Genomic DNA, 24683 nt, shown 5'->3' with positions numbered 1-24683 from the left:
TGCTGCTAATTTACGCATTGTTATCACACAGCCGCACACACACCTCACTGGTCCAACAGGTGATTAATAAAAATGTATTAGGGCACAACACACACACACACACACAGTCCGTCAGGGTTGATTTGAGTTAGCGTTTCTTATAAGTTGTTGTAACACAATATGAGCACCTGCAGTGTCTTTTACCTTGATCTTAGGAGACCTAGGCTCTGGAAAGGGTACGAGTGGAGGGGAGGGAGAGAAAGGGAGAGGAGGAGGAGGAGAAGAGGGGGGAGGGGAGGAAAGGAGCATCTGTTGTGCGTCAGGGATGGGGGAGGTCGGAGGAGAGGGATGGGGGGGAGCAGGGGAGACCAGGGGTGGGATAGGTTGATGTGAGGCCAAAAGGGAGGAAGAGAGAGGGGCGGGAGAGGTGGGGGGAAGAGTAGAGGATGGGTGGGAGGTAGGGAGGGGTGAGGTGGTGGGAGGCGGGGAGGTGAGAAGTGGAGAGGAGGGTGAAGGAGAGGAGAGGTGAGAGGTAGAGATGAGGGAAGTGGGGGGAGGAGAGCAGGGTGGCACAATCTGTGGCGAGGAGGAGAGGGGGATTGGGGGAGGGGGAGAAAGACGGGACAGTGTAGGAGAGGAGGAAAAGATAGCCAGGGCTTCAGCTGGTTCTGAGGCAGAGTAAAAAGCGGGGGGTGGTGAGGAGGGAGGAGAGACGGGGGGAGGGAGGAGGGTGATGGGCTCTAACGGTGCCGGGTTGCACAAAGTGCTGTAACAGCGGGAAGGATAGACATCAGCCTGGGAAGGGAAGGAAAAGGTGACAGCAATCACACCCAGCGGCAAACCTCGAGCTGAATCACCATTCCAAAATGTAGGTTCATTATCGAAGCATTATTCTGCATAATCAAGTAAAAGGAGCCAGAAAAGGCAAGATGTGAAACTACAGGGGTTTAGGGTCAATTCCATTTCAATCATGACTTAAAAGCCTCCATATATCCAAGCCCTGGTTAACCATGTATTTTTAATTATAATAAGTACATCTTAAATGTATTATCAAACTGTAAAACTGCTTGGAATTGGCTCGGGTTAGGTGTTAGCAAGCATGTTTGTATGCTTCAACTGAGTCTGAAACCTGGTCCACACATCATGCGCTACCTCTGTTTTCAGTCCCTCTCTGTGGACAGTTATAGTACCACAGTCTATATCAATGTTCCTTTTTTCTTCTTCCTCCTCCTCTTCTTCCCCTCCTATAGCTTCCTCCTCTTCCTCAATGTACAATGTCATCGGCCTCTGAGAACCCGCCGTCCTCCTATTCACCCTTTTTGATTGGCTGTCCTGCGTGATGGACACGGGCTGTGTAGTCACGGGCCTATGAAACTCCGTCTCGAGCCTAACCCCGCTCTGTGATTCGTTGGTCAGTGCCACGTGCGGGGGTTCCACGGCCGGCCTGAGAACCTCCCCCCCGTCTTCGTCACACATGGGCTGATCCAGGATCATAGACAACAACTGATCATAGGGATCGTCCACTTGCTCCTGAAGAGACGGGGGTTCTGTTTCTAGGGATACTGGCTGAGCACTTGGCCTGTACCACGGCAACAAATCTGCGTGCGTGTCCGCTGGCTCGGGTTCAGCGCAGAAGAACCCCCCTCTGCCTGCTAGGGACAGTGGTTCGTTCTCTTCACTGTCTCTTAGGCCCCTCTCTTCGAGGTATCCCAGGAAGGAGTCAGGCACGGGGGAGGCGGAGGGGAGGAGGAGTCAGGAGGGGGCGGAGAGAAAGGAGGGGCTGAGGGGGGGGAGTCTAAGTCAAACAGCCACTGCTTGACAGCCGGGACGGAGGCGGCGAGACGACTGGATGCATTTCGTGGCGGAGGGGTGAGCCCGCGTTTGGGCGGCGCAGGAGGGGTGGCCCTCCGTTCTTGAGCTTCCAGGAAAGGGAGGAGGCTCGGGGGGATGGGGGGCGGCGTGGGTGGTACGGGGCTATTGGAGGAGGGGGGGGCCGAGGGCGAGCCACTCGCCGGTGACGGCCTGCAGACGCCGGGTCTTCACAGGAGGAGGAGGGGTGTGGGGGGAGGGGGGCGTGGAGCGAGGAGGATGGTGGTGATGGAGGGAAGGGGGGGTGGGAGAGCTGTCGAATGGCTCCGGAGGGAGAGAGAGAGAGAGAGAGAAGGGGTATAAAAGAGGAAACTTACACCAGGAGTGGAGAAGGTGTGAGGGACTAAGGGAAAGAGGAGATGCACACAAACTCATCCACACTGCTAGTCCCTCTGCCATCCAAACCCAACAGTACCCTCTCTCCATCTCATTTCATTCTCTAGCACATACACATATTTCACCAGGCTCAAAATGTTCTACATCGGTCTGGGTCCACTTGTGTGACACCTCTCCGTTAAAGGGATAGTACGGAGAATTGACATATTTAGGTATTTGTTTCCTTACCGTGAAAGCAGTCTGTGGACAAGGAGGGACTGTAATCTACACTCAATATCCCAATTAGCATTGTAATGCTATCCCTTTGGGTGGACATGACTTCATCTTTAAGCCACAGCATGTCGACAGCTACTTGAGATGGCATGGTACATATGTAGGTTTCTTAAAGGCGAGGTAGTAGGATCCCTAACACATTTACAGCGCTTTGGAAAAGCTTTACACAACGTCCAGAAAGAGGACAAGTGACAAGAGGTCGCGTAGCTGTGGAAGACTTGCTTGCTCTTTGGGGCTTTAGGCTGGGTATCTTTAAAGCACTGTGACAACTGCTGATGGAAAAAGAGCTTTATATCTATTTTTGGGGTTGATTGATTAAGACTTAAAGGTGGTTTCAGTGATATGACATCATCATACACAGCGGGACAACTTGTTGCTCACTGACATAAAAAAAACACAACAGAATTCAAATCTGCCAAGGCAGACTGTCACTATTGGCTTACTCCAGTTTGGGCCCTCCCCTGAGGCGTGTCCCAACGGTGGCTGAATAGTGTGTTGAAGTGTATAACACTAGTTACAGATCAAGGATCAGCTTCCCCTCCCCCAATCCTAACCTTAACCATTAGTGGGAGAAATGCAAAACTGACCCAAGATCAGCATCTAAGGGCAACTTCACCCTGCACCAGATAACATGTGGCTGGAGTAACTTTGAAAATCAGAGGACGGGCTCATTGTAATAGGTAGAACAGAACGCTATCAAACACCTGTTCCAGCCATTACCATGAGCCATCCTCCCTTTCACCAGCCTCCGCTGGTGACTAAATACTGTAACAAGTGACCTGCTCATTGGGCGCTGCACTGTGGCTCCCCTCTGCTTCAGCCTCTGCAGCCTAATGTGTGTATTGTATACTGGAGCAGAAGACAACATTTCCAGTCTTTTCTGGACTAATAAAATCATTATTCTTCTTCTGTCCCTACCTTGGCGGGCGTGGAGCCCTGTGTCTTGTTGCTGGGGTAGCCGTGTGGGTCTGGGTGGTGGGAGGGGGCGGGGCTCTTGGACGGCGAGCGTTTCACGATGTCTATGTAGGCCACGGGGAAGATGCCCTGCTTGGTGGTGTCTGGGATCTTCCCCTCGTACCAGTTCTGGTCCACCTGTCTCAGCAAGACTACCCGCTCACCCTGCAGATTGCACACGCAGGTGAACACACACGGACAGACGCACAAATTTATGTGCACATCAACGCACACAAACACAGGAATTTAAGACACTTCAGTGAACAAGACATGCCCAAATCATGCCCAAATCACACCAACACGCACACACACACACTCCTTACCTTGCGGAGGGACAGTTCCACGTTAGTGTCAGCGTTGAAGTTGTAACGGGCCACCCCCTCCCCGATCTTTTTGACGTGTGCTGGTGGAGGAGGCCTAATCGGCTGCTGTTTCTCTGGCAACGGCATCTTCTGTGTGTGTGTGTGTGTGTGTGTGTTTGGAGAAAGCGCGGGGAAAGCATAGGTCAGAGAAGTAATCAATTAAACTGCGAAGTGGTAGGTGATAACATGCACAACATAATCACTATCATCTGAAACATACAGGTGGGCGGCAGGTAGTCCAGCTGTTAAGAGCCGTGGCCCAGTAACCGAAAGGTCACTTGTTCAAATCCCCAGGGACGGCAAGGTGGAAAAATCTGCCTTGAGCAAGGCTTTTAACCCCCAAACAACAACAACTCTCTGGCGCTGATTCAGACGGGTTGGGTTAAATGCATTCAGCTGACTAGGTATCCCACTTCCCTTTCACCTCACACACACTCAATGTGCTCTACCTCTATGTAGGAGATGGGGAAGATGCCCAGTCGTCCGCGGTGTTCTCCCTCGTACCAGTTGCTGTCGATCTGTCTGATGATGTTGACCCCGTCGCCCTTCTTGAATGTCAGCTCTCTGAAACAACGGTCACAAGATGCTTCTTAAACCCCCAAACACCTGTCTCTAAGGACCGGTTTCCCAGATGAAGCATAGTCCCGAACCAAAAGGATCTCTATTGAAATTGCTTTTCAGTCCAGGACTGGGCTTGGTCCGTGTCTGGTAAACCGGCTACCAATGACATGTATTGATTATATGTAGCCCACGCAGGAATGAAACCCAAAACCCAGGTGTTGGCAGCACTGTGTTATAAGGGTACACGCACTGAGTCATATGGAATCGTCAATGTGACATTGTTAACCAACCAGAAACTAGTCTCGAGCCCAAACTCTAGGCGTGTTAAGCCGGAACATTGGAACATTTTGGGAGGCAAGCTGGATGTCTAAGAGACTAGCCAAACACCATTTTAGTATGAAGAGCAATGGCAGCAACACTCGTCCATGCATGCCTTTCAAGGTAGGGAAATGATTAAGCAGGCGGATGTGAAGGTAAGAAAGTCACTGCTTTTTAACCTAAAATTAATTACCCACTGCACCATACCAGTGTCTATAGTACAGTATGTGAACAAAGCAATTTTCTACGTTACATAGTAAAAAAATAAGGAGGTAGAGTCCTAGAAAACCAATTTATTTTTTTGATAAAAAAATTAATAATAATCCCAATTTTCACTTGTAGACACTGGAATGGGCTGGAGATAACGAATGAGGTTATTGCCCATTACTGGCCCCCTCAAACTGGCCCCATCAAAGAAAAGCGGACTGTCTGTTTCAAGCGCCGCGCGTGCCCAGCCTACATGCTTCCAAACCAGTGCAGCACACGCCAAGGTCCCTGTATCTCCTCGCCACACGTGCATTTCATTGCATTCAGCCACTCTACTCACTTAGCAGTCTGTGCCTTAAAGTCATATATAGCTCTGGCAGGCTGTTTCTGATGGAGGAGAGAGAAGAGAATGAGTTGGGTCATCTGCTTATGGGAGACCTATGAAGATGGAGATGAGACAGAGGGAGGTAGATAGAGAAAGGGGAGAGAGCAGTTTTGTGTTACCAGATATGATACAATTATGTTGACATGTAAAGCTTATCAGGACAGTGAAACAATTCTTATTGAATCAATCAACAACTAGGTAGAGAAGAAAACCACCCCTTTGGGCCAGTAGTGTAATAGCATGTTAAAAATAAAATACATCTTTTAAATAGGAGCACCAGTGTTTCCCCTAGAATTGAATAGACGGGGTGTCTAGCTCTTTGGACCCCACCTAAAAGAATGTGGCTTCAATTGAAAATGTTGCAGATTTAATGTGCCCAGCCCGGAAAATAAATGATCTATGGGAAACACTGGGATGTACTGGTTTAGCTAGTCTCGCGATACTATACTTCCAAAGTCTCATTCATCACTCGGCTATTGGGGCCTCAAAGTTAGTCTGGAAAATGAAAGTTCTGGTTTGGCTACCTCTCTGTCCGGGGTGGCTCGTCTGGTCTGCCCCCCTCCCCCGTCGCTGGTGGTTGTGTTGTACCCCCTGGAGGCATCCTGCTCTGTGAGGGGGATCAGCACAGGGGTCAGGGGTTATCAACAGGGTCAACAAAACAATGTCACCATGGCGATTGGACGACACATGCACAGCGGCGCCAGGAGGCACGTTCAGAAGGGCGAAACCGTTACAGCATGCTCAGATAGAAATGTATTGTGCAGAAACTGACATGATCGTCTTTTATGCAGAATATCATGTTGGCTCTATTCGTCACATTTCCCACGGGAGGATTCAGAAGGGTGAAATGCGCAGGTGGACATGCAACACCACAGAGCTGACACAATTGTCTATTCTCCATGATTAAAAGAGGAATGTCTGTTCTATTCAATATATTCTGCGTTTTAGCGTTCTGTAGCGCTGTGCCTCCCTGAGTAAACCACGTTGGTATACGTAATGGGTGATGGTATCATTCAGGGTAGTGATGTCATCCAGGAAATGAGTGTCGGGCAGGAAATTACAAAATCAAATAATGAATGAATTCAAATGCATTTTATTTCCATTTCGGGGGTAAACACATGGTTTGGATAGTGTAGCACAGTATGATTGAAAGGAAAAGCATGCATGTCACAAAACGAGAACAGAACATTTGAACAGAAGAAAACAGAAGGATAAGTCATTTATACCAGCAAGCACATACAGTGAGCTCCAGAAGTATTGGGACAGTGACAATTTTGTTAATTTGTCACTGTTCCAATACTTAGAAATCACTGGACATTCCAAAAACATAATTATCCAATTGATAAATCGTCCATATCGGGACGTCTTATGGTCTGACAAACACCGCTGTAGCTCAGCCACCTTCCACTGCAGATGCGGAAGGCCGACATACTGTCAGAGGATGAGGTGGATTGAGATGCAGTCACGCAATATCTCGAGCTTAAACTGACGGATTTTCGAAGGGGATTCTTTCATTATGTTACTTTGATTGACGCACGGGTGACTCTTAAGGATTAACCTCAGTCATTGTATCATTTCAAATCCAAAGTGCTGGAGCACAGAGCCAAAACAGCCAAAATGGTGTCACTGTCCCAATACTTTGAGCTCACTGTACATTTCAAAAATATATTAATCGAATTGATAAACCATCCATAACAAAATAATAAATACAAGTGGTTCAACATAACAAGGCACATAACAAAGGGGACGGAAACAATACAGCAAAAACAACAACTGAGAAACAAGCAGCAAAAAGAGATATACGCCAACAATAACACAACCAAACCTATGGATGGACCGATACATCTCAAAATAATAGGGAACCAAATACAGTCAACAACAAAATCATTTAACCATATAAGGGAATGAAGAGGAAGCATGCGGTCCCTGGGTGTCTTGAGGATGAGCCAATAAGAACAGGGCTTCTTTAACCTCAGCTCTGTTCATTGGCCCATTGCTGGAGCACAGTGACTGGTAGGAGGGAGGTGGTCACAGGCAGGCAGTACTGGGGGAGTCGAGGTGGGAGAGGGACTGAGAGCTGGTGTGTGTGTGTGTGTGTGTGTGTGTGTAGTGTGTGTGTACTGTATGTGTGTGTATGCTCCACCTGCGTTGCCGTTGCCTGGCTCCTCTCCATAGTTGTCATTATTGGAGGCATCGGTATGGCGACTGTAACAGGCACTTAGCGGCGACTGTAGACGCGGAGACTGTAGCCGCGGCGACGAGCCGTACCCGGTCGGACTCCCGTCAGGGTACGAGGAGCTGGAGGAAGGACCCCCCTTGCGGCTCGCCCTCTGCCCCCGTAACGAGGAGCTCCTCTCGGGCACATCTGGGAGGATCTCAGCCAGTAGCCTCCGGAGGATGCTATCGTCTGGTAGCCTAGCGCCGCTCCGGCCTCGCTCCGCTTGGATGTGTTCATAGATATCCCTCAAGGCCGCATCCAAAGCTTCATAGACGGCTTCTTTAGACTTGGGCCTGGTACTTCGACCTCCACTACCTCTTCTCGAAGTGGGTGGAGAATCACCCTTTTTCCTCCGGAAAGGCACGGGACTGACGAGGAAGGCCAGCTTGGACATCCCCTGCTGGGTTTGGGCTGCTTGGGACGAGGGGGGTAGAGCATGGTGGTCCCCTCCGTTCCCTCCCCTTCCGTCGTGTCTGGTTTGCTGTGTCTGGGGGGGTTTCTGCCGGAGATCCTGGCGGGCCCGCTCCCGCTCGTGGCGCAGCATGGTGGTGAAGCGGGTGTTGGAGGCCGGGCAGCGTCCTTTACACGAGCTGATGAGGTGACGGTGCTGGTAGCCCTGACCCTGACCGAGAGACTGATGACTGGGGTTGTGGTGGCTGTGGTGGTGGCGAAGGTGGTGGTGGGAGGAGGGGCCGTAGAAGCTCTCGACTGACGAGGTGAGCGAGCAGTGGTCAAAGTCACTCTCGCTGCAGAAGGAGGATCCTTCGACTTGGACAAAGTCACTGAGGTCCGAGGCGGCTGCATCCTGCTCAGACTCAGAGTACTCGGCCCCCGGGACAGCGGCCCGTCGATAAACGAGGGGGTCAGGAAAATCGTGGGGGTCCAGAGCGAGGCGGGGCTGACCCTCGGGCGGGCTCCTTGCACCCTGGTGAGCGTGATGGTGGTCCAAAGCGTGATGGGACGTCCCGTTCCCATTCCCGTTGTTAATGTCCTCTTCCAGCAGAGACTCAATGGAGAAACGCCGTTTGGGGTACCCGGGTGTCTCTCTGCCCCCGCCGCCTCCTCCCCCGCTACTACTGGCGCGGGATGATGACCCGCCGGGCGTGGTTGCGCCAGACGGGACCTCGCTATCTCCCAAGTCGGGCATGGACTTGGACTTCTGGATGAGTTGCTCGTATGTGGAGATGCGCATTGGCACCGTATCGCGAGGGACCTCCAGGCCCCACGACGGCCCCCAGGGGGAGAGTTTTCGGGGGAAGAGGTGCGGCTGGCGCTCCAGCTCCAGGATGCGGGCACGGACCGAGCGGATGACGTCAGAGGGCAGCAGCTGGGCGCGGTCGATGTGGTGCATCTTGCGGTAGAGCTTCAGGAAGCCTGGCGCGTCGTGGGCACGTCGCCGGTGCGGGCGAGGCAAGGAGCGGGTAGAGGACGATGCGGTTTGCCCCAATGGGTTGTCGAATACCAGTGACCCGGCGCTCTCCGAACGGGTAGCCTTGTGCCCGCCGGTGGCGCCCGGGTGCCCGTCGTTGAGCAGGTTGTCACAGCTACGCGACCTCAGCTTTGCGGGCGAGGGCGGCGCGTCTTCGGCGCTTCTCCATGTCTCGGTGTCCTGCCGCCGCGTTTGCCAGCCATTCTTGAAGCAGGTGACGCGCTTGAGGGGCGAGGAGGAGGCGCCCCCCAGGTTGGCACCGTCGTCGTAGCGACGGTGGGTGAGGTTGGAGGGCACGGGGGAGAGAGGGGAGCGGAGGTACGGGCCCGGGGAAGAGCTCAAACGGGGGGAGCAGGTCATGTCGCACGCCTCCCCACCTTTCAGACGATCCCATAAACCAGAGCAGCGTGGTAGAGGGGAAAAGAGGAGGAGAGGATATTAACCGCAAAGAGAGTGAGAGGAATAGAGATAAAGAAATAGAGAGAGGGAGAAATAGACGCTATAACAGAGCAATTTAACATACTGTAGCCTTCATCATGCAATGGTGGAGAGGGGGTGAGAACGAGAGAGAAGCTAAAACAGAGCACTTGAACATCAGTTCCATTGTGCCAATCACAGAGCACAATGGTGGAGAGAGAGATTTACAATTACACATCTCACATCCTTTTCACGATATACTGTACACAGTGCACAAAACATTAAGAACTGCTCTTTCTATGACTGATCCAGGTGAAAGCTATAATCCCTTATTGACGTCACTTGTTAAATCCACTTCAATCAGTGTAGATGAAGGGGAGGAGACAGGTTAAAGAAGGATTTTTAAGCCTTGAGACATGGATGGTGTATGTGTGCCATTCAGAGGGTGAGTTGGTAGAGCATGGTGTTTGCAACGCCAGGGTTGTGGGTTCGATTCCCTCGGGGGACCAGTACGGAGAAAAAAAAATGTATGAAATGTATGCATTCACTACTGTAAGTTGCTCTGGATAAGAGCGTCTGCTAAATGACTAAAATGTAAAATGTGAATGGGCAAGACACTGCAACGCTGCTGCGTTTTTCACATTCAACAGTTTCCCGTGTGTATCAAGAATGGTTCACCACCCAGAGGACATCCAGACAACTTGACACAACTGTGGGAACCATTGGAGTCAACATGGGCCAGCATCCCTGTGGAACGCTTTCGTCACCTTGTAGAGTCCATTCCCCCGACGAATTGAGGCTTTTCTGAGGACAAAAGGGGGCTGCAACTCAATATTAGGAAGGTGTTCTTAATGTTTTGTCAGTGTACATGCAACAGAAACAGACGTACAACTGACAAAGGCAGATAAAAAGATTACAAAAAACAGTACAGCTAATCTTTTCTGTTGTCACCACACTATGAGACACAAAACCTGTGAACATAATGAACGGGGTTCACATTTTTGCTCCAGCCCCGTATTCACAACACCTGATTCAACTAATCAACGGCGTGGTTATATGTTGACTTGTCGATTTGTTTGGGACATGTGTTAGCGTTAGCCTGTAATCCTAGCAGATTTCTTCCATTGGCTATGTTTATTTTTTATTTATTTATTTCACCTATATTTAACCAGGTAGGCTAGTTGAGAACAAGTTCTCATTTACAATTGCGACCTGGCCAAGATAAAGCAAAGCAGTTCGACACAAACAACAACACAGAGTTACACATGGAGTAAAACAAACATTCAATCAATAATACAGTAGAAAAATCTATAAACAGCATGTGCAAATGAGGTAGGATAAGAGAGGTAAGGCAATAAATAGGCCATGGTGGTGAAGTAATTACAATATAGCAATTAAACAGTGGAATGTTAGCGCTGGGCTAGGACAAAAATGTGCACCCCCTGAATTGGACTGAGAAACACTGAGTTAGAACGTTCCCATTAGCTCGTGGAACATGGTCGTTTGTTTACAGTGTCAATACAAGGCTATTTAGACTGGGCTGGATGCTCCTTGACCTGGAAGAGGCCCTCAGCATAGCGTGAGAAGAGGAGATTTGTCTCTCAGTGGGCTTGTGTACGGTCTGATTGCTGTCGGGCATAGAGTGAGTGAGCACAGAGAATGTGTGTGTGTGCGCGAACATGTGTGTTTATGAATGCTTGTACATCTGCAAGGGAGAGGTTGTTAAGATTGAGTTTGTTTTTGTGTGTGTGCGTTTGAGAATGCTTATACATCGGAAGAGAGGGAGGTTGATTGTATTGAGTGTGTGTGTGTGTGTGTGTTTGAGAGTGCTTATACATCGGAAGAGAGGGAGGTTGATTGTATTGAGTGTGTGTGTGTGTGTGTGTGTGTGTGTGTGTGTGTGTGTGTGTGTTTGAGAGTGCTTATACATCGGAAGAGAGGGAGGTTGATTGTATTGAGTGTGTGTGTGTGTATCCTTTATGGGTTTCTCATTCATGGTCGGTTTCCTCAGGGTGCAGGCTCTATAGTGATCCAGTGTGTGCATGTGTGTATATGCCTATTTATGTTTGAGTGTGTGTGTGCACATAGGTCTCTCTGTTTGCATTGTGTGTGTGTGTGTGTGTGTGTGTGTGTGTGTGTGTACCTTTGGCTCTGGAAGGGGAGGACAGGGCGGAGTGGATGGCAGGTTTCCTCAGTGTGCTGCCTTTGTAGGGGTCCAGTGTTTGTGAATATATGTACATTATGTATGTACCAGTATGTATGTATATGTATATATATATCTGTGTGTGTACCTTTGGCTCTGGAGGGGGAGGAGGGGGAGGAGCGTGTGGCTGGTTTCCTCAGTGTGCTGCTGCCTCTGTAAGGGTCCAGTTGTTTTGGGGAGACCTGGTTCTTGCCCTGGTCACCCGAAGGCTCCGACTTCCTCCTCTTCCTGTAGTCACTGGCAGCACTGGAACACAAAGTGATAGAACACACGCTTATAAAGCCACATTCCACAGTCTGTCACCTGTTCAGTCATTATTTCTAAATCAGTTATTACTTCAAGGGAGGAAGTAAGTTCCCAAATAATTCGAACAGGTTTCAGCCCAACGAAAGCCCCACCACTTTGTTTGGTTCAAAACAAGATACGTTGGGAAATGTATGCCACCTACTCTCACACTTCAATTACTATTTCAATTCAAGGAAATATTACAGATTGTTCCTTTGACCCAGTTCATATAATATTCTGGGTTATAATTCCCTCTGGTATAATAGCGTTCATCGCCCTTTTGTGGTTCAACAAAGAGACCCTTAGCAAGGAACAAAAGAAAGCGGGAAAATAGACCTTTAAAAGAACAAAGCTAAGTTGTTGAACTTGACTAATTCATGAAAACGTCATCACCGTCAATTCAATTCACATTAGGATGATGGAGCACGACTGCTATTGCTCCTTAAAAATGCCCTAGACCTGCGCCGACTCCGGACTACACATGACCCCTGGCGACGAGAGAGTCGAGCCCGGGTTCGGCCGACTGGCTGTGCCTTTCCTATATGTAAACCTCTCCCAATCTAACTCTCAACTGCCCTGTCAATACCTTTTTTTAAAAGCCTTCAGATCAAGACTTCTAGTGTGGGTTAAACTGGCTACTAGACTTTCAACTACACTGAATACAATCCCAGTCAGTCTTCCCTGAATAACATCCTCTTTTCAACCATCCCATTCACTCGGAGCAAATCGAACTGATTAAGCCTAGCATCGGTGAAAGGGAATGGGAGGAGGAGGAGAAGAGAAGGGGGACAGGGCTGAAGGACAGAATCAATAGGCTGAGTGGATAATGTATGCAGGGTTGGGGAGTGGGGGTGTGTGTGTGGAGAGTCACCCGTCACACACATATTGACACAAACCCACACCGACGTATGTTCAATCAACAGAGCTACAAAACACTGACTGTCCTTGTGAAGGATTTAATGATAGAGAGAGAGAGAGAGAGAGAGAGAGAGAGAGAGAGAGAGAGAGAGAGAGAGAGAGAGAGAGAGAGATTTGGGACGCCGCACCGCTAAGCTACATGGCCCACTGCTGGTGTGAAAGAAAGAGTGAGAGGGAGGGAGGGAGGGAGGAGGGCGAGAGAGCGATGCAGAGAATAAGAGAGAGAGAGAGAGAGAATAAGAGAAAGAGAGAGCGCGAGAGAGAGAGGGGGAATTGAAGACTCACCTCGCCGGCCTCTCTGGAACCCGGTCAGCAGTCGGAGTGAAGTACAGCGACGTCTGAAAGAGGGCAGACAACAAAAGGGAGGGAGAGGAAGAGTGAGCGCCGCACGGACAAAGACTGGTGGAGGAGGCGGCGGTGGTACACACAATGCTCAGCTCGCACGCCGCCGCGGCGCCACGCTCAAAACTCTCCCCCGGCTGATGGCATGACCGAGGTAGGTTCCACATGGCGTGTGTATGGAAGCTCGGATGGGCCTACCGGTGGCGCTGAGAGCTGTGACCGCTGATTCTGTTGAACTCTGACCTTGGTCTGTTTGAGGGGTTCTTTCAGGAGGGAGAAAGGGCACGTGAATCACTAAAGGGGAGAGCGAGAGAGGAGCTCTTTCACGCTTTGAGATTAAGACGCGCCCCCGGAAGACCCGAAATGGACTCTTTGGATCATTGGATTGGCTCCATGTGGTAACAAAGCATAAAGCTACAGACCTGAGCCCTGTGCTGATCTAGGATCAGGTCCTCTCTGTCTATATTATCTTATTCATTTTGATTCCAACAGGAAAACTGACCCTAGATCAGCAGATACATATTGAATCGCAAAGCTGACCTATTCAAATATGAGCGTTACATCTGACATGATATACATGGGTTGACAGCAAGCTTTACAATTTATACAGTCTTGAGATTCACATAAATAATAATCTGTCAACAGATCAATTAGATAGCGATATAGCGAGAGAGAGAGAGAGATAAATTGATAGACATAATTGATAGACAAGAGAGAGATCATGATTAGAGTACGTTTTTCACGAGTATATTGGAAATACATAAGTGCAGTACTATTTATGCTGTTATATTTAAGCAATAAGGCACGAGGGGGTGTGGTATATGGCCAATATACCACGGCTAAGTGCTGTTCTTGGGCACAACACATCGCGGAGTGCCTGGACACGACCCTTAGCCGTGGAATATTGGCCAAATATCTCAAACCCCCAAGGTGCCTTATTGCTATTATTAACTGGCTACCAATGTAATTAAAGCAGTAAAAATACATGTTTTGTCATACCTGTGGTATACAGTCTGATATACCATGGCTGTCAGCCAATCAGCATTCAGGGCTCAAACCACCCAGTTTATAATGAAGACATAAGGCCCGAGGAGGTGTGCTATATGGCCAATATACCACGGCTAGGGGCTGTTCTTATGCACGACACAACGTGGAGTGTCTGGACAGAGCCCTTAGCCGTGGTATATTGGCCATATACCACAAACCCCTGAGGTGTTTTATTGCTATTATAAACCGGTTACAAATGTAATTAAAACTGCCAATCACCATTCAGGGCTCGAACCCCCCAGTTTATACCAAGTAATAACACACTGAAATGAGTCACTAGCAGAGAGGCCATTGTAAATACAGGCAGTTGAAGATGCAATAAAGAGATGACTATGACTGATATGGATGCTGAAAGATGAAAATGTCCTGCTATGGTGTACTATACATGGTGACAACTGTCCCCATCAGTCCTCTAGTGACATAGGTACAGTGTAATTACAATGTAGGTACATATTGTGCCTGTGTCGACGTAAGGTGGCATAATAAAATGTATAGTCACAGTAAGCATGGTAGTTTTCATCCAAATCACACAACATGTAGGTGAACAGTAATAAAGCAATTTAAGACTACAGTTGATTAGCAAGGTTTGCGTTAAACTCTGCTTGTACTCTCTTGCCAACTCCTTATGGAATTGCCATGCCTAGGGTTGCAAAATTCCAGTCTCTTTTCCCAAATTCCCTAGGTTTTCCAGAAATCCTGGTTAGAGGATTCCCGGATTTCCTGCTTCTTCCCTCGATATTCCAGGAAACTTCCATCCAGGATTTCTGGAAAACTGGAATATTGGGAAAGTTACTAGGATTTTGCAGCCTTAGTCATGCCTAACGAGTTTGGCGTGACAAGGAGTTGGCAAAACAGCACAGAATTATCTAGAACCAGGCTATTCAACTCCCACCCAATCCTCCCATTCCCACAATGCTGATGAATGCCATGAATGGCAATGTTTACCTCGGTGAGTCGGCCAGGGCAGATGTCTGGATTATAATCCAGCCGTTTTTTAGGAGGCTTGAGCCCCAAGCAGCGGTGAGGAGGAAGAGGAGGAGGAGGAGGTGAAGATGGAGGAGAGGCAGTGGCGTCATGGGGGAGAGAAAACGAGGCGGAGAGAGGAAAGTGACATCCGTTAGAGCACAGAGGAACTGAAGACTGACGAGTTTCAGACACGCTGCACACAAATACACACACACGCAAAAGCATATTATGCACACAAACACACATTGCAGTTATGATTAAGCCAATTTGAACAAATCTAGTACATTATGTGAGGTCCAACACACACTCACTACTGCTAGGCACATCTACAAACCCATAACCACAAAGCAACACGCACGCACGCACGGGCACACACACACACACACACACACACACACACACACACGCAGATTGTGAGAGCAAGAGGCAGAAAGCAGAGTGAAAGGGCATATATGCACTACAGTGTAGTGATTCGGTTGTGAAGACAGACTAGCTAAAACATGACGTTGGTGGAACCATCCCTCTCAAAACTAACCTCCAGCCATGCGCATTAAGGAACCTTTTCTATGTTCACTAGGGTTTATTCAGTGGTGGGGTCAGAGTGCAACATAAAGAATATTACAGCTAGAAATGTGGTATTGAAATCTGATCGTTCCTTATTCTGCATGACATCAGAGGCGTGTCTTTTCTAGACTGCATATTTCTAGCTGAACATTCCCGAATAAAGTCAATTTCCTCGACCTAACAACAGACCAACTTAAAACAAACAGAGTGTTTCTCGCCCTTCTCCCCAAAGTGTGCACTTGTACACGTCCTCTCATGGATTTCCAAAGGAATGGGACTGGTGCAAGGAATATGGTGGAACACGGGAACTCAATCCAGCCCAAGTTTAAACCAATCCAATACCTTTAATCCCTTAGGTCGCCTAAAGTTTAGGAGGAATGAACGAGTTGACACTTTTGGAGAAGGGGTAGGAACCAAAATGTCTAAACTAGCAAACAGAAAGAAACCACACAAGCTACAACATACAAGAGGAGCATGAAGAACGGTGCAGAACGATGCTCTGACCAGATGCTGCAGATTCATTTGTCGATTTTAGCATGTTATTTCGATTGATCTCTGTTCTGCTCAGTTCTACCAACTGCTCCACTAGCTTATCAACAACGGTAAGCACACACTGCAAAAGAACCTGCATTTTGTTTGTGAAAAATATTAAATTATACAATGTAGGAAAAGAGGTCCCCCCCCCTTTGTAGGAGGATTTTGTGATAAAAAAAAAGACCAATCCATATTAATTTGGGACTTCCGTTTTGTTTTGCAGTGTTTACGAGCTTTCAATGTGTCGCAGGGCCAGCTGATAACGAGACAGCCACACTACGCAAAACCAACTCAAAACCAAGACGCAGAGACACAAGCAGACCAGTCACAAGGAGCTACACACAACAGGCGACCACCACAGCCCCCAGCAGCATGCCGAAGCAACTACAACAGGAAGGACCCCCAGGCTCCGCTCCTGGAGAGCTACTGGCACGCAGGCCTTTGTTCCAACTCAGCACTAACACACCTGATTCGGGCCAGTCTCTGCGTTGCGAAATAAAACAAACAGCCTTTTGTGTGAATCAGGTGTGTTACCGCTGGGCTGGAACAAAAGCCTGCATACCCACTAGCTCTCCAGTCCGAGAGTTGGACGACTCCTGGACTACATTATTCCCACCCAGCTACAGTGGGGTGAAGACTTAACGGGTAGAGGGGAGTGGGGGGAGAGGGGGGTATACCTAAGGCGGAGGGTGCCTAGGTGGGGGTTACGGACCCTCACTTACCGGACGGCCGAACTCCAGCTCGGAAAAGAACTTATACCAAGGCTCGTTCTCTAAATCTATGTCATCTGGGTTTAGCTTATAGGTCTGGAGAGAGCGGAGGGTGACAGAGAAAGAGGGAGGGAGAGAGAGGAGGAACAGAAAGCACAGAGAGTAATATGGATCTCATGGTTAGGATAGGGTGTGCAGCGCAAAGCTGCAGAGGTTGATGGGTAAAGAAGGGTGGGTCCAGATTGAGAGTTTAACACCAGGGTAAAGAGACAAAAACAGTGTTGCTAACCAGGGCACACACCGTTACACCCCCCCAAAAAATGTTGGGGCGAACTATGACGCTTGTCAAATAGAAAGTATTGATGTGCAATTCATTTTACTCGGTTACTTTTCATATTTCTCATTGAAATAATGGAAAAAGGGATAAAAAGTTGAATGGGTTGAAGGAGAATGCTCAATCAAATTGAGTGCTAAAGACATAACATTGGCTCATAAAGTGTCCGGAGGCTAAGAAGCTAAACTGCGTCACCATCCGCTGAAAAGTGTCTGCTGCCTTTAGTGTGTGACAACACACATGCTCTCTTCACCAGAGCAGAAAAAAAGTGTTGTAATGTTTAAACAACTCCAGCAGAGGGCAATATCTTCCTGTCATAAGCCCTATACAACTGTGGTTCATTTCGGCACAACTGGGCCAAACATTTCAGATAGAAATCCCATGGATAGAGCCAACGTGATTCCTTATTCTACATGTCAGAGAGTCACGTTTGTTCTACAAAGCATGTTTCTATCCGAACATTCCAAAAACGTTAGGTCCTGCTGAACGCGCCCCAGTTGAGCGCAATAGCGTTATATGCGCCGTTCGTCAACAGTCTTCGAGGTTCGTTTGCTCTCGTTTGGTTGGTGTGGCGGCGTGTGACCTGATCAATATGGTTATGACCATTCTGAACTCCAAACTTGTGCAGCACATCATACAAAATCGCCCTCTGGGAAATGACAATCAGAACATTCAACTGATTGTTCAGAACAGCACCGTATCAATTGAATTAAACGTTGCACACCACTTCATCCTGCTGAGCGTGGCCCTGAGTAAAAAAGTAACGTTGGTTTAACTGTTAATAAATTATTTGGCTGGATTCTTTCTAAAAGTCTCATTTAAACCTTCACCATGTACTGTACTCTGAGCTTAATATTAAAGTTCACTTTTATACCTGGAGCAAAACTCACCTAAACTGAACATCCAGAAACTCTCGCTATCCTACCTCCTCTCCTGAAGGACTACAGCTAGAACGACTCCTACACACCAGTCCTGGGGCTTATTCCTCAGTCACTTTCAATGAGGTTTCCCTCGGAGCAGAGGTGTGATTCACTGCAGTGCCCAGCACACTGCAGGCTGGCTGTGACATTTACCACCCCAGTGTCTACTGGGAAATGTAGTTTATGAGCTGCTGGGGGAAAAGGCTGCCCACTTTTATTGGAGATCTTGGAAGTGCTTTTTGTATTGGACTTGCAAATCAGCTACTTTAGCTCAGGAAGAGGTGAATTGCACTGTGGAGGGGAGTGTAGTCTCACTGATATCTCTCTGTCTAATTGGAGTATATCTGACCTCCTTAGGCGGTCCATAAAATGAATAGGAAGGAGCTGAACGGGAGGCGGCTCTATGTGCGCCGTGCCCAGAAGAAAGTAGCGCACCAGACGTCTACAGAGGTCAACCAGCTAACCCCCTCTGGCTACTTCATGCCACAAAGCCAGAACACTGGTGCCTTTTACCAGCTGGCTCAGCTGAGCCCCAGCCCTCGCTGGGTGACCCACGTCTAGCAGCTATTTAAAGGGATACTTTGGGATTTTGGCAATGAGTCAGACAAAGACGTGTGATACCTTTTTTATGGAAGGTCATATCCAGACAGAGGTGTGGATGTGTGGGAACTAGTTTTTCCATCAGCACGACCAGAAACACACACACACACGAAGGTGATGCGACGAAGGCTAGAAACATGGTTTATTGTGGCTTTCTTAGAGAGAAACAGGGAAAGAGACAGCGTAGTTGGGATGCATAAGGGAGCCTATAGCTCACCCTGCATTACACATTTCCCTGACTCAGTGCTATTCCCCCACGCCTGCTCCTCTCCTCTCCTCTCCCTGTGCTCTACTTGGATTAATTCCCACATTAGTCTGCGTGCCAAATGGCTCCCTATTCCCTACACTATAGGGCAGATGACCCAGACTTTGAATAACACTGCAATAGGGATTTGGGTGCCTGGCAGAAAGCAATGTAGTTCTGGAGAACCTGTCTAAAGACATTAAAGGGACAATACAACCGTTTTTATCTCAATATCAAATAATTTCTGGGTAACAATTAAGTACCATACTGTGACCGTTTTCAATTGAAATGTTCAAAAAGAAACAAACATATCTTCTTAGCAAAGAGCAATTTCTCAAGCAAGACATTAGCTAGCTGTCTGGGAGGGGTCTGAGTGGCAGAGGTTTGGAACTCTTTCTTATTGGTGTATTAACTAATTTACCGCCTGGTGATGTCACCAGGCAGACCAAAGCTCCATCCCACCAAAACAGGCAGAAATTTCAGGCAGCCTTTTCAAACAGCTCTTACACAAAAAGGGCATTATCATAATTTCCACAATTTCAGTTTTATTCCAACCTCATAGTGTGGAAATATATATAAAACACAGGAAAATCATGTTTATGATTGCAGAAACTAAACACGTTTTGACTGCTTTAAGCTAAACAACATACTTAACTTCAGAAGAGTTCCCTCTTTCATCCCCGTCCTCCTTTACCTCCCTCTCTTTCTCCTAACCGATCACCCTCAAGTCCATAGAGCAGACAGACTAGCACGTGGGTGGCCGACCCTCCTCCTGGAGAGCTACCCTCCTGCAAGACGTCGCTCCAAACCGAATCAGGTGGGTTTACAACAGGGTTGGAGCAAAACCCTGCATAGCGACAGGATCTCCAGGAGGGTTGGCCAGTCCAATACAGCTCATACAATATACAACTATCTCGCACTTCACCTCTTGCCCTCAATTCCATGTTGCAAATAGCCCCAGCCTCACCAATACAATGGGTGACAGACAGACAGGGAGTGAAAAGAAGATTCAAACCCTTTGCCTTTGTGGTCCATTTCATATTTTTTTTTTAAAGGTCACTGAAATGCTTTATGAGGAAACCCTAGAGAAAGTAAATTATATAAAAATGATATTCTACAACGGGTTGGTCAAAATAAGCATTGTGATTGGTTGAGACGCGTTCTAAGGCATACTAAATAAACAGTTCGGCACAGGTAAGCCTTTGACGCCAAAACAGGCATCTTGTTATCTGTTCCATCTGAGAAATCCCTGCGCATCCACTGTACCATCAGCCCAGCCAGCCAATCCATTAACTTGATCTCCACTGTAAAAAGCATCTAGACAATATTTCCCCTTGCTCCTAGCCTACACAATTGCTTTATTTGGGCACAACACCTCCGCTTTAGTTTGACAGCATCAGGAAGGTGATTGCGTGAAACGGAAACCATTTAAAAGGAGTGAACACTGTCTGTTGAATAAATTAAAATGGGTACACTTTATGAAAATCTAAATATAAGCTTGCTTCTAGGCGCCTTCGGAAAGGATTCAGATCCCTTGACTTTTTCCACATTTTGTTACGTTACAGCCTTATTCTAAAATGAATTAAATTATTAGTATTTTACTAATCAATCTACACACAATACCCCATAATGACAAAGCAATACTTTTGGCAAATTTATAATAAAAATAAATACATGGAAATTTGACATTTACATAACTATTCAGACTCTTTACTCAGAACTTTGTTGAAGCACCTTTGGCTGCAATTACAGCCTCGAGTCTTCCTGGGTATGACGCTACATGCTTGGCACACCTGTATTTGGGGAGTTTCTCCCATTTTTCTCTGCAAATCCTCTCAAGCTTTGTCAGGTTGGATGGGGAGTGTTGCTGCACAGCTATTTTCAGGTCTCTCCAGAAACGTTCGATCGGGTTCAAGTCCAGGCTCTGGCTGGACCACTCAAGGACATTCAGAGACTTGTCCCGAAGTCACCCCTGTGTTGTCTTGGCTGTGTGCTTAGGGTCGCTGTCCTGTTGGAAGATGAACCTTCACCCCAGTCTGAGGTCCTCAGCGCTCTGGAGCAGGTTTTCATCAAGGATCTCTGTATTTTGCTCAGTTCATCTTTCCCTCGATCTTAGTCTCCCAGTCCCTGCCACTGAAAAACATCCCCACAGCATGATGCTGTCATCACCATGCTTCACCATAGGCATGGTGCCAGGTTTCCTCCAGACGTGACGCTTGGCATTCAGGCCAAAGAGTTCAATCTTGGTTTCATCAGACCAGAGAATGTTGTTTCTCATGGTCTGAGATTCCTTTAGGTGCCTTTTGGCAAACTCCATACGGCTTCCGTCTGGCCACTCTACCGTAAAGGCCTGATTGGTGGAGTGCCCAGAGATGGTTGTTCTTCTGTAAGGTTCTCCCATCTCCACAGAGGAACTCTGGAACACTGTCAGAGTTACCATCGGGTTCTTGGTCACCTCCCTGACCAAGGCCCTTCACCTCCGATTGCTCAGTTTGGAAGCTCTAGGAAGAGTCTTGGTGGTTCCAAACTTCTTCTATTTAAGAATGATGGAGGCCACTGTGTTCTTGGGGACATTCAATGCTGCAGAAATGTTTTGGTACTCTTTCCCAGATCTGTGCCTCGACACAATCCTGTCTCGGAGCTCTACGGACAATTCCTTCAACCTCATGGCTTGGTTTTTGCTCTGACATGCACTGTCAACTGTGGACCTTATATAGACAGGTGTGTGCCTTTCCAAATCAAGTCCAATCATTTGAATTTACCACAGGTGGACTCCAATCAAGTTGTAGAAACATCAAGGATGATCAATCGAAACAGGATGCACCCGAGCTCAATTTCGAGTTTCAAACTTGTTTTCGCTTTGTCATTATAGGGTATTTTGTGTAGATTGATGAGGGAAAAAGGTAATTTAAACAATTGTAAAATAAGGCTGTAACAAAATTTGAAAAAGTTCCCTAAAAGAGCATCTATATCATTCATATTACAAGGCCACTACCTTTCTAAAAATACCCCTTTTGAGGATACATCCCCCTCGAGCTTAAAAATAACACTTACATAATTGCTTTCCTACTCAACCTTAACAAGCATATCCGCCCAAAATAGCAGTAAGTTAGACCACTTCAGAACACGTAATAGAAATGTGTTTATCCCTCTAATGGTTCAGGTACAGTTCCTCTAAAGGCTTCTTCCTAGAGCGTAGGTCAGGGGTCTCCGACTCTGTTCCTGTAGACAGAGCCTTTGTGTGTAGAGGGTTTTGTTCCAACCCAGCTCTAAACAAATCTCTAATACGCTCTGGACCTTAATATCTGGAATCGGGTGTATTCATGCTGGGCAGGAACAAAATCCTACACATCACATTTAGCTCTCCAAGACCGAGAGTTGGAGATCACTCACTTATTAGGAACCAAGGATGCTGTAGAGAGTGATTGTGGGTAATGGAGTTTTAAATGGCTTGGATAATGACAATGTAGGCCAGGGGTGTCAAACTCAATTCCTGGAGGGCCGAGCGTCAGCGGGTTTTCGTTCCTCCCTTGTAGTTGATTGATCAGTTAAGACCATTGATTAGTTAGGAACTCCCCTCACCTGGTTGTCGGATGAATTTATTTATTTCCGGCAGTCTAATTGGACACCAATTGAATGGGAATAACAAACAAAAAACAGCAAACACATGGCCCTCCAGGAATTGAGTTTGACACCCTGATGTAAAAGTGACAGACGTGCTTTTGGGCACTCACCGGCCTCTCCTGCTCCAGAACGGATGATTTCCCGGGCTCGTACTCAAAGATACTCCGGGGTTCAGCGCGGTACTTTCTAGTGTCCACTTTCCTATCGGGAGGACCCCACTGATTCCTGGTAAACAATAAATAAAGACATCAGTGTGATCTTGGACGTAGTTTAAGATGATGTCAAAGGCACACCACAAGCCTAGGCATAGGCTCTAGGGCTAAGGTAACCCCTAAGGTGAGGGTCTCAAGGGACTAGGCCTAGGTAAGGACTAAGCCTAGGTCCAAGGCCCATGTCTAGGCCGACATTGCAAAAAGAAAAACCCGACCGCGGTGTGTCTTACATGGTGTCAGGCGAGTCTCGCTCCCGGTCGCTGTCTCTGGACCTCAGCTGGAGGAGGGAGGGCATGGGCGGGGGTGGCGGAGGCACGGGGGAGGGCTCCCTAAAGGTCCCGGGGCTTCCGCTGTCCGACGGGCTCTTGGCCAGGGGCCGGTACGTTTGTGTCCTGGGGGGAGGGTAGGCCATGGTGGGGTTGGAGGACTGACCATATGTGGCTGGGCGGGGGGGGAGATAACAGAGAAAGGACGGGGAGGGAAAATAGAGAGAAAAAGGGGGAGGAAGAAGAGAACGAGAGAGGGAGAGAGAGAAAGGAAAGGATGGGGGGAGAGAGACCGAGGAAGGAGAGAGAGAAAGGATGGGGAGAGAAAATAGAAAGAGAGAGAAGGGGGTCGTGAACTAAGTATTCTTGCAAGTCAGGTGTTTGAACACAGGAAAACATGACAAACCAGTAGCATACATTTGAATCCTCAAAAAGAGATCTTCCAGACTCTTACCGCTGTCACCGATGACAGTGTATGTGGCGTTGCGCGTGTCGGCATAGTCGTCATCTGTAGAAACACGGAAGAAGGTGAGCAGAACAACACATACTCACACACACACACACACACACACACACACACACACACACCCTGCTGAGAGTACCCTTTTCCCTGCATCCATTTGTGCGCACACATACAGATTTCCTACTTTCATCACTGCAGGGAAAACCTCAGTGGGCAAACTAAGGCTCCCTAGGTAGCTTATCAGCAAGGTGAATACTGAAGATAAAAGTATAAGGACCCAAGAGAACGAAGGGCTCACTATTGAAGTTATCCATTGAGAACTACAATGAACTGTGTGTGTGTGTGTGTGTGTGTGTGTGTGTGTGTGTGTGTGTGTGTGTGTGTGTGTATATATTGTTAAGAACAAATATGCCTTGTATTGACTATTTGATTTGGTGAAGCCCACACAACGGAGCAGAGATCGCGGCAGTGCATCTGTAGGTTCGATTAGACACTGCTTCTCCCACTCAATCCCTCTCTCTCTCTCTCTCTCGCTCTCTTTCTCCTGTTTCTATTGCTCTCCTTCCTCTTTCTATTGCTCTTGTATTGTCTCGGTCTCTCCCCTTCCACACTCTCTCTCTAATGAGTTCTGGCTCTGTGGAGCTGTAGTGTTCTGGCTCAACAAGGGCACACAGAGAGAAACCCACACACACAAACACAATACATGCACCATTCACACACACACACACTACATGACCAAAAGTATGTGGACACCTGCTCATTCGAATATCTCATTCCAAAATCATGGGCATTAATATGGAGCTGCTATAACAGCCTCCACTCTTCTGGGAAGGCTTTCCACTAGATGCTGAAACATTGCTGCGGGGACTTGCTTCCATTCAGCCACAAGAGCAGTAGTGAAGTCGGGCACCGATGTTGGGCGATTAAGCCTGGCTCGCAGTCGGTGTTCCAATTCATCCCAACAATGTTCGATGGAGTTGAGGTCAAGGCCAGTCAAGTTCTTCCACACCGATCTCAACAAACCATTTCTGTATGGACCTCGATTTGTGCAGGAGGGCATTGTCATGCTGAAACAGGAAGGGGCCTTCCCCAAACTGTTGCCACAAAGTTGGAAGTAGAGAATAGTCTAGAATGTCATTATAT

General features: G+C 47.9%; 1 protein-coding gene across 11 annotated transcripts in view; it reads right to left on the bottom strand.

The window, feature by feature from the left end:
• Nucleotides 1-24683, bottom strand: part of LOC106609914 (sorbin and SH3 domain-containing protein 2) — a 93038-nt gene that overhangs the window by 5071 nt on the left and 63284 nt on the right. For 6 of the 11 annotated variants that reach the window (XM_045722670.1, XM_045722671.1, XM_045722676.1 and 3 more), the window contains 13 exons: nt 23532-23585; nt 23042-23252; nt 22710-22824; nt 16890-16973; nt 15049-15105; nt 13000-13052; nt 11600-11757; nt 7388-9268; nt 5769-5851; nt 5200-5297; nt 4223-4337; nt 3735-3863; nt 3376-3576 (listed from right to left, as the gene is read on the bottom strand). In XM_045722670.1, coding sequence (XP_045578626.1) covers nt 3376-3576; nt 3735-3863; nt 4223-4337; nt 5200-5297; nt 5769-5851; nt 7388-9268; nt 11600-11757; nt 13000-13052; nt 15049-15105; nt 16890-16973; nt 22710-22824; nt 23042-23252; nt 23532-23585 — 3239 coding nt within the window. Of the gene's footprint in view, nt 1-672; nt 2113-3375; nt 3577-3734; nt 3864-4222; nt 4338-5199; nt 5298-5768; nt 5852-7387; nt 9269-11599; nt 11758-12999; nt 13053-15048; nt 15106-16889; nt 16974-22709; nt 22825-23041; nt 23253-23531; nt 23586-24683 lie in introns of those variants that run through there. The other 5 variants (XR_006770771.1, XM_045722673.1, XM_045722674.1 and 2 more) reach the window with 5 other exon arrangements.

Source organism: Salmo salar, chromosome ssa08 (genome assembly GCF_905237065.1).
Source record: "Salmo salar chromosome ssa08, Ssal_v3.1, whole genome shotgun sequence".
NCBI classification, from domain to species: Eukaryota; Metazoa; Chordata; class Actinopteri; order Salmoniformes; family Salmonidae; genus Salmo; species Salmo salar.
Note: the sequence above shows the minus strand (reverse complement) of the source record. Positions and strands in the feature narration are given on the sequence as shown.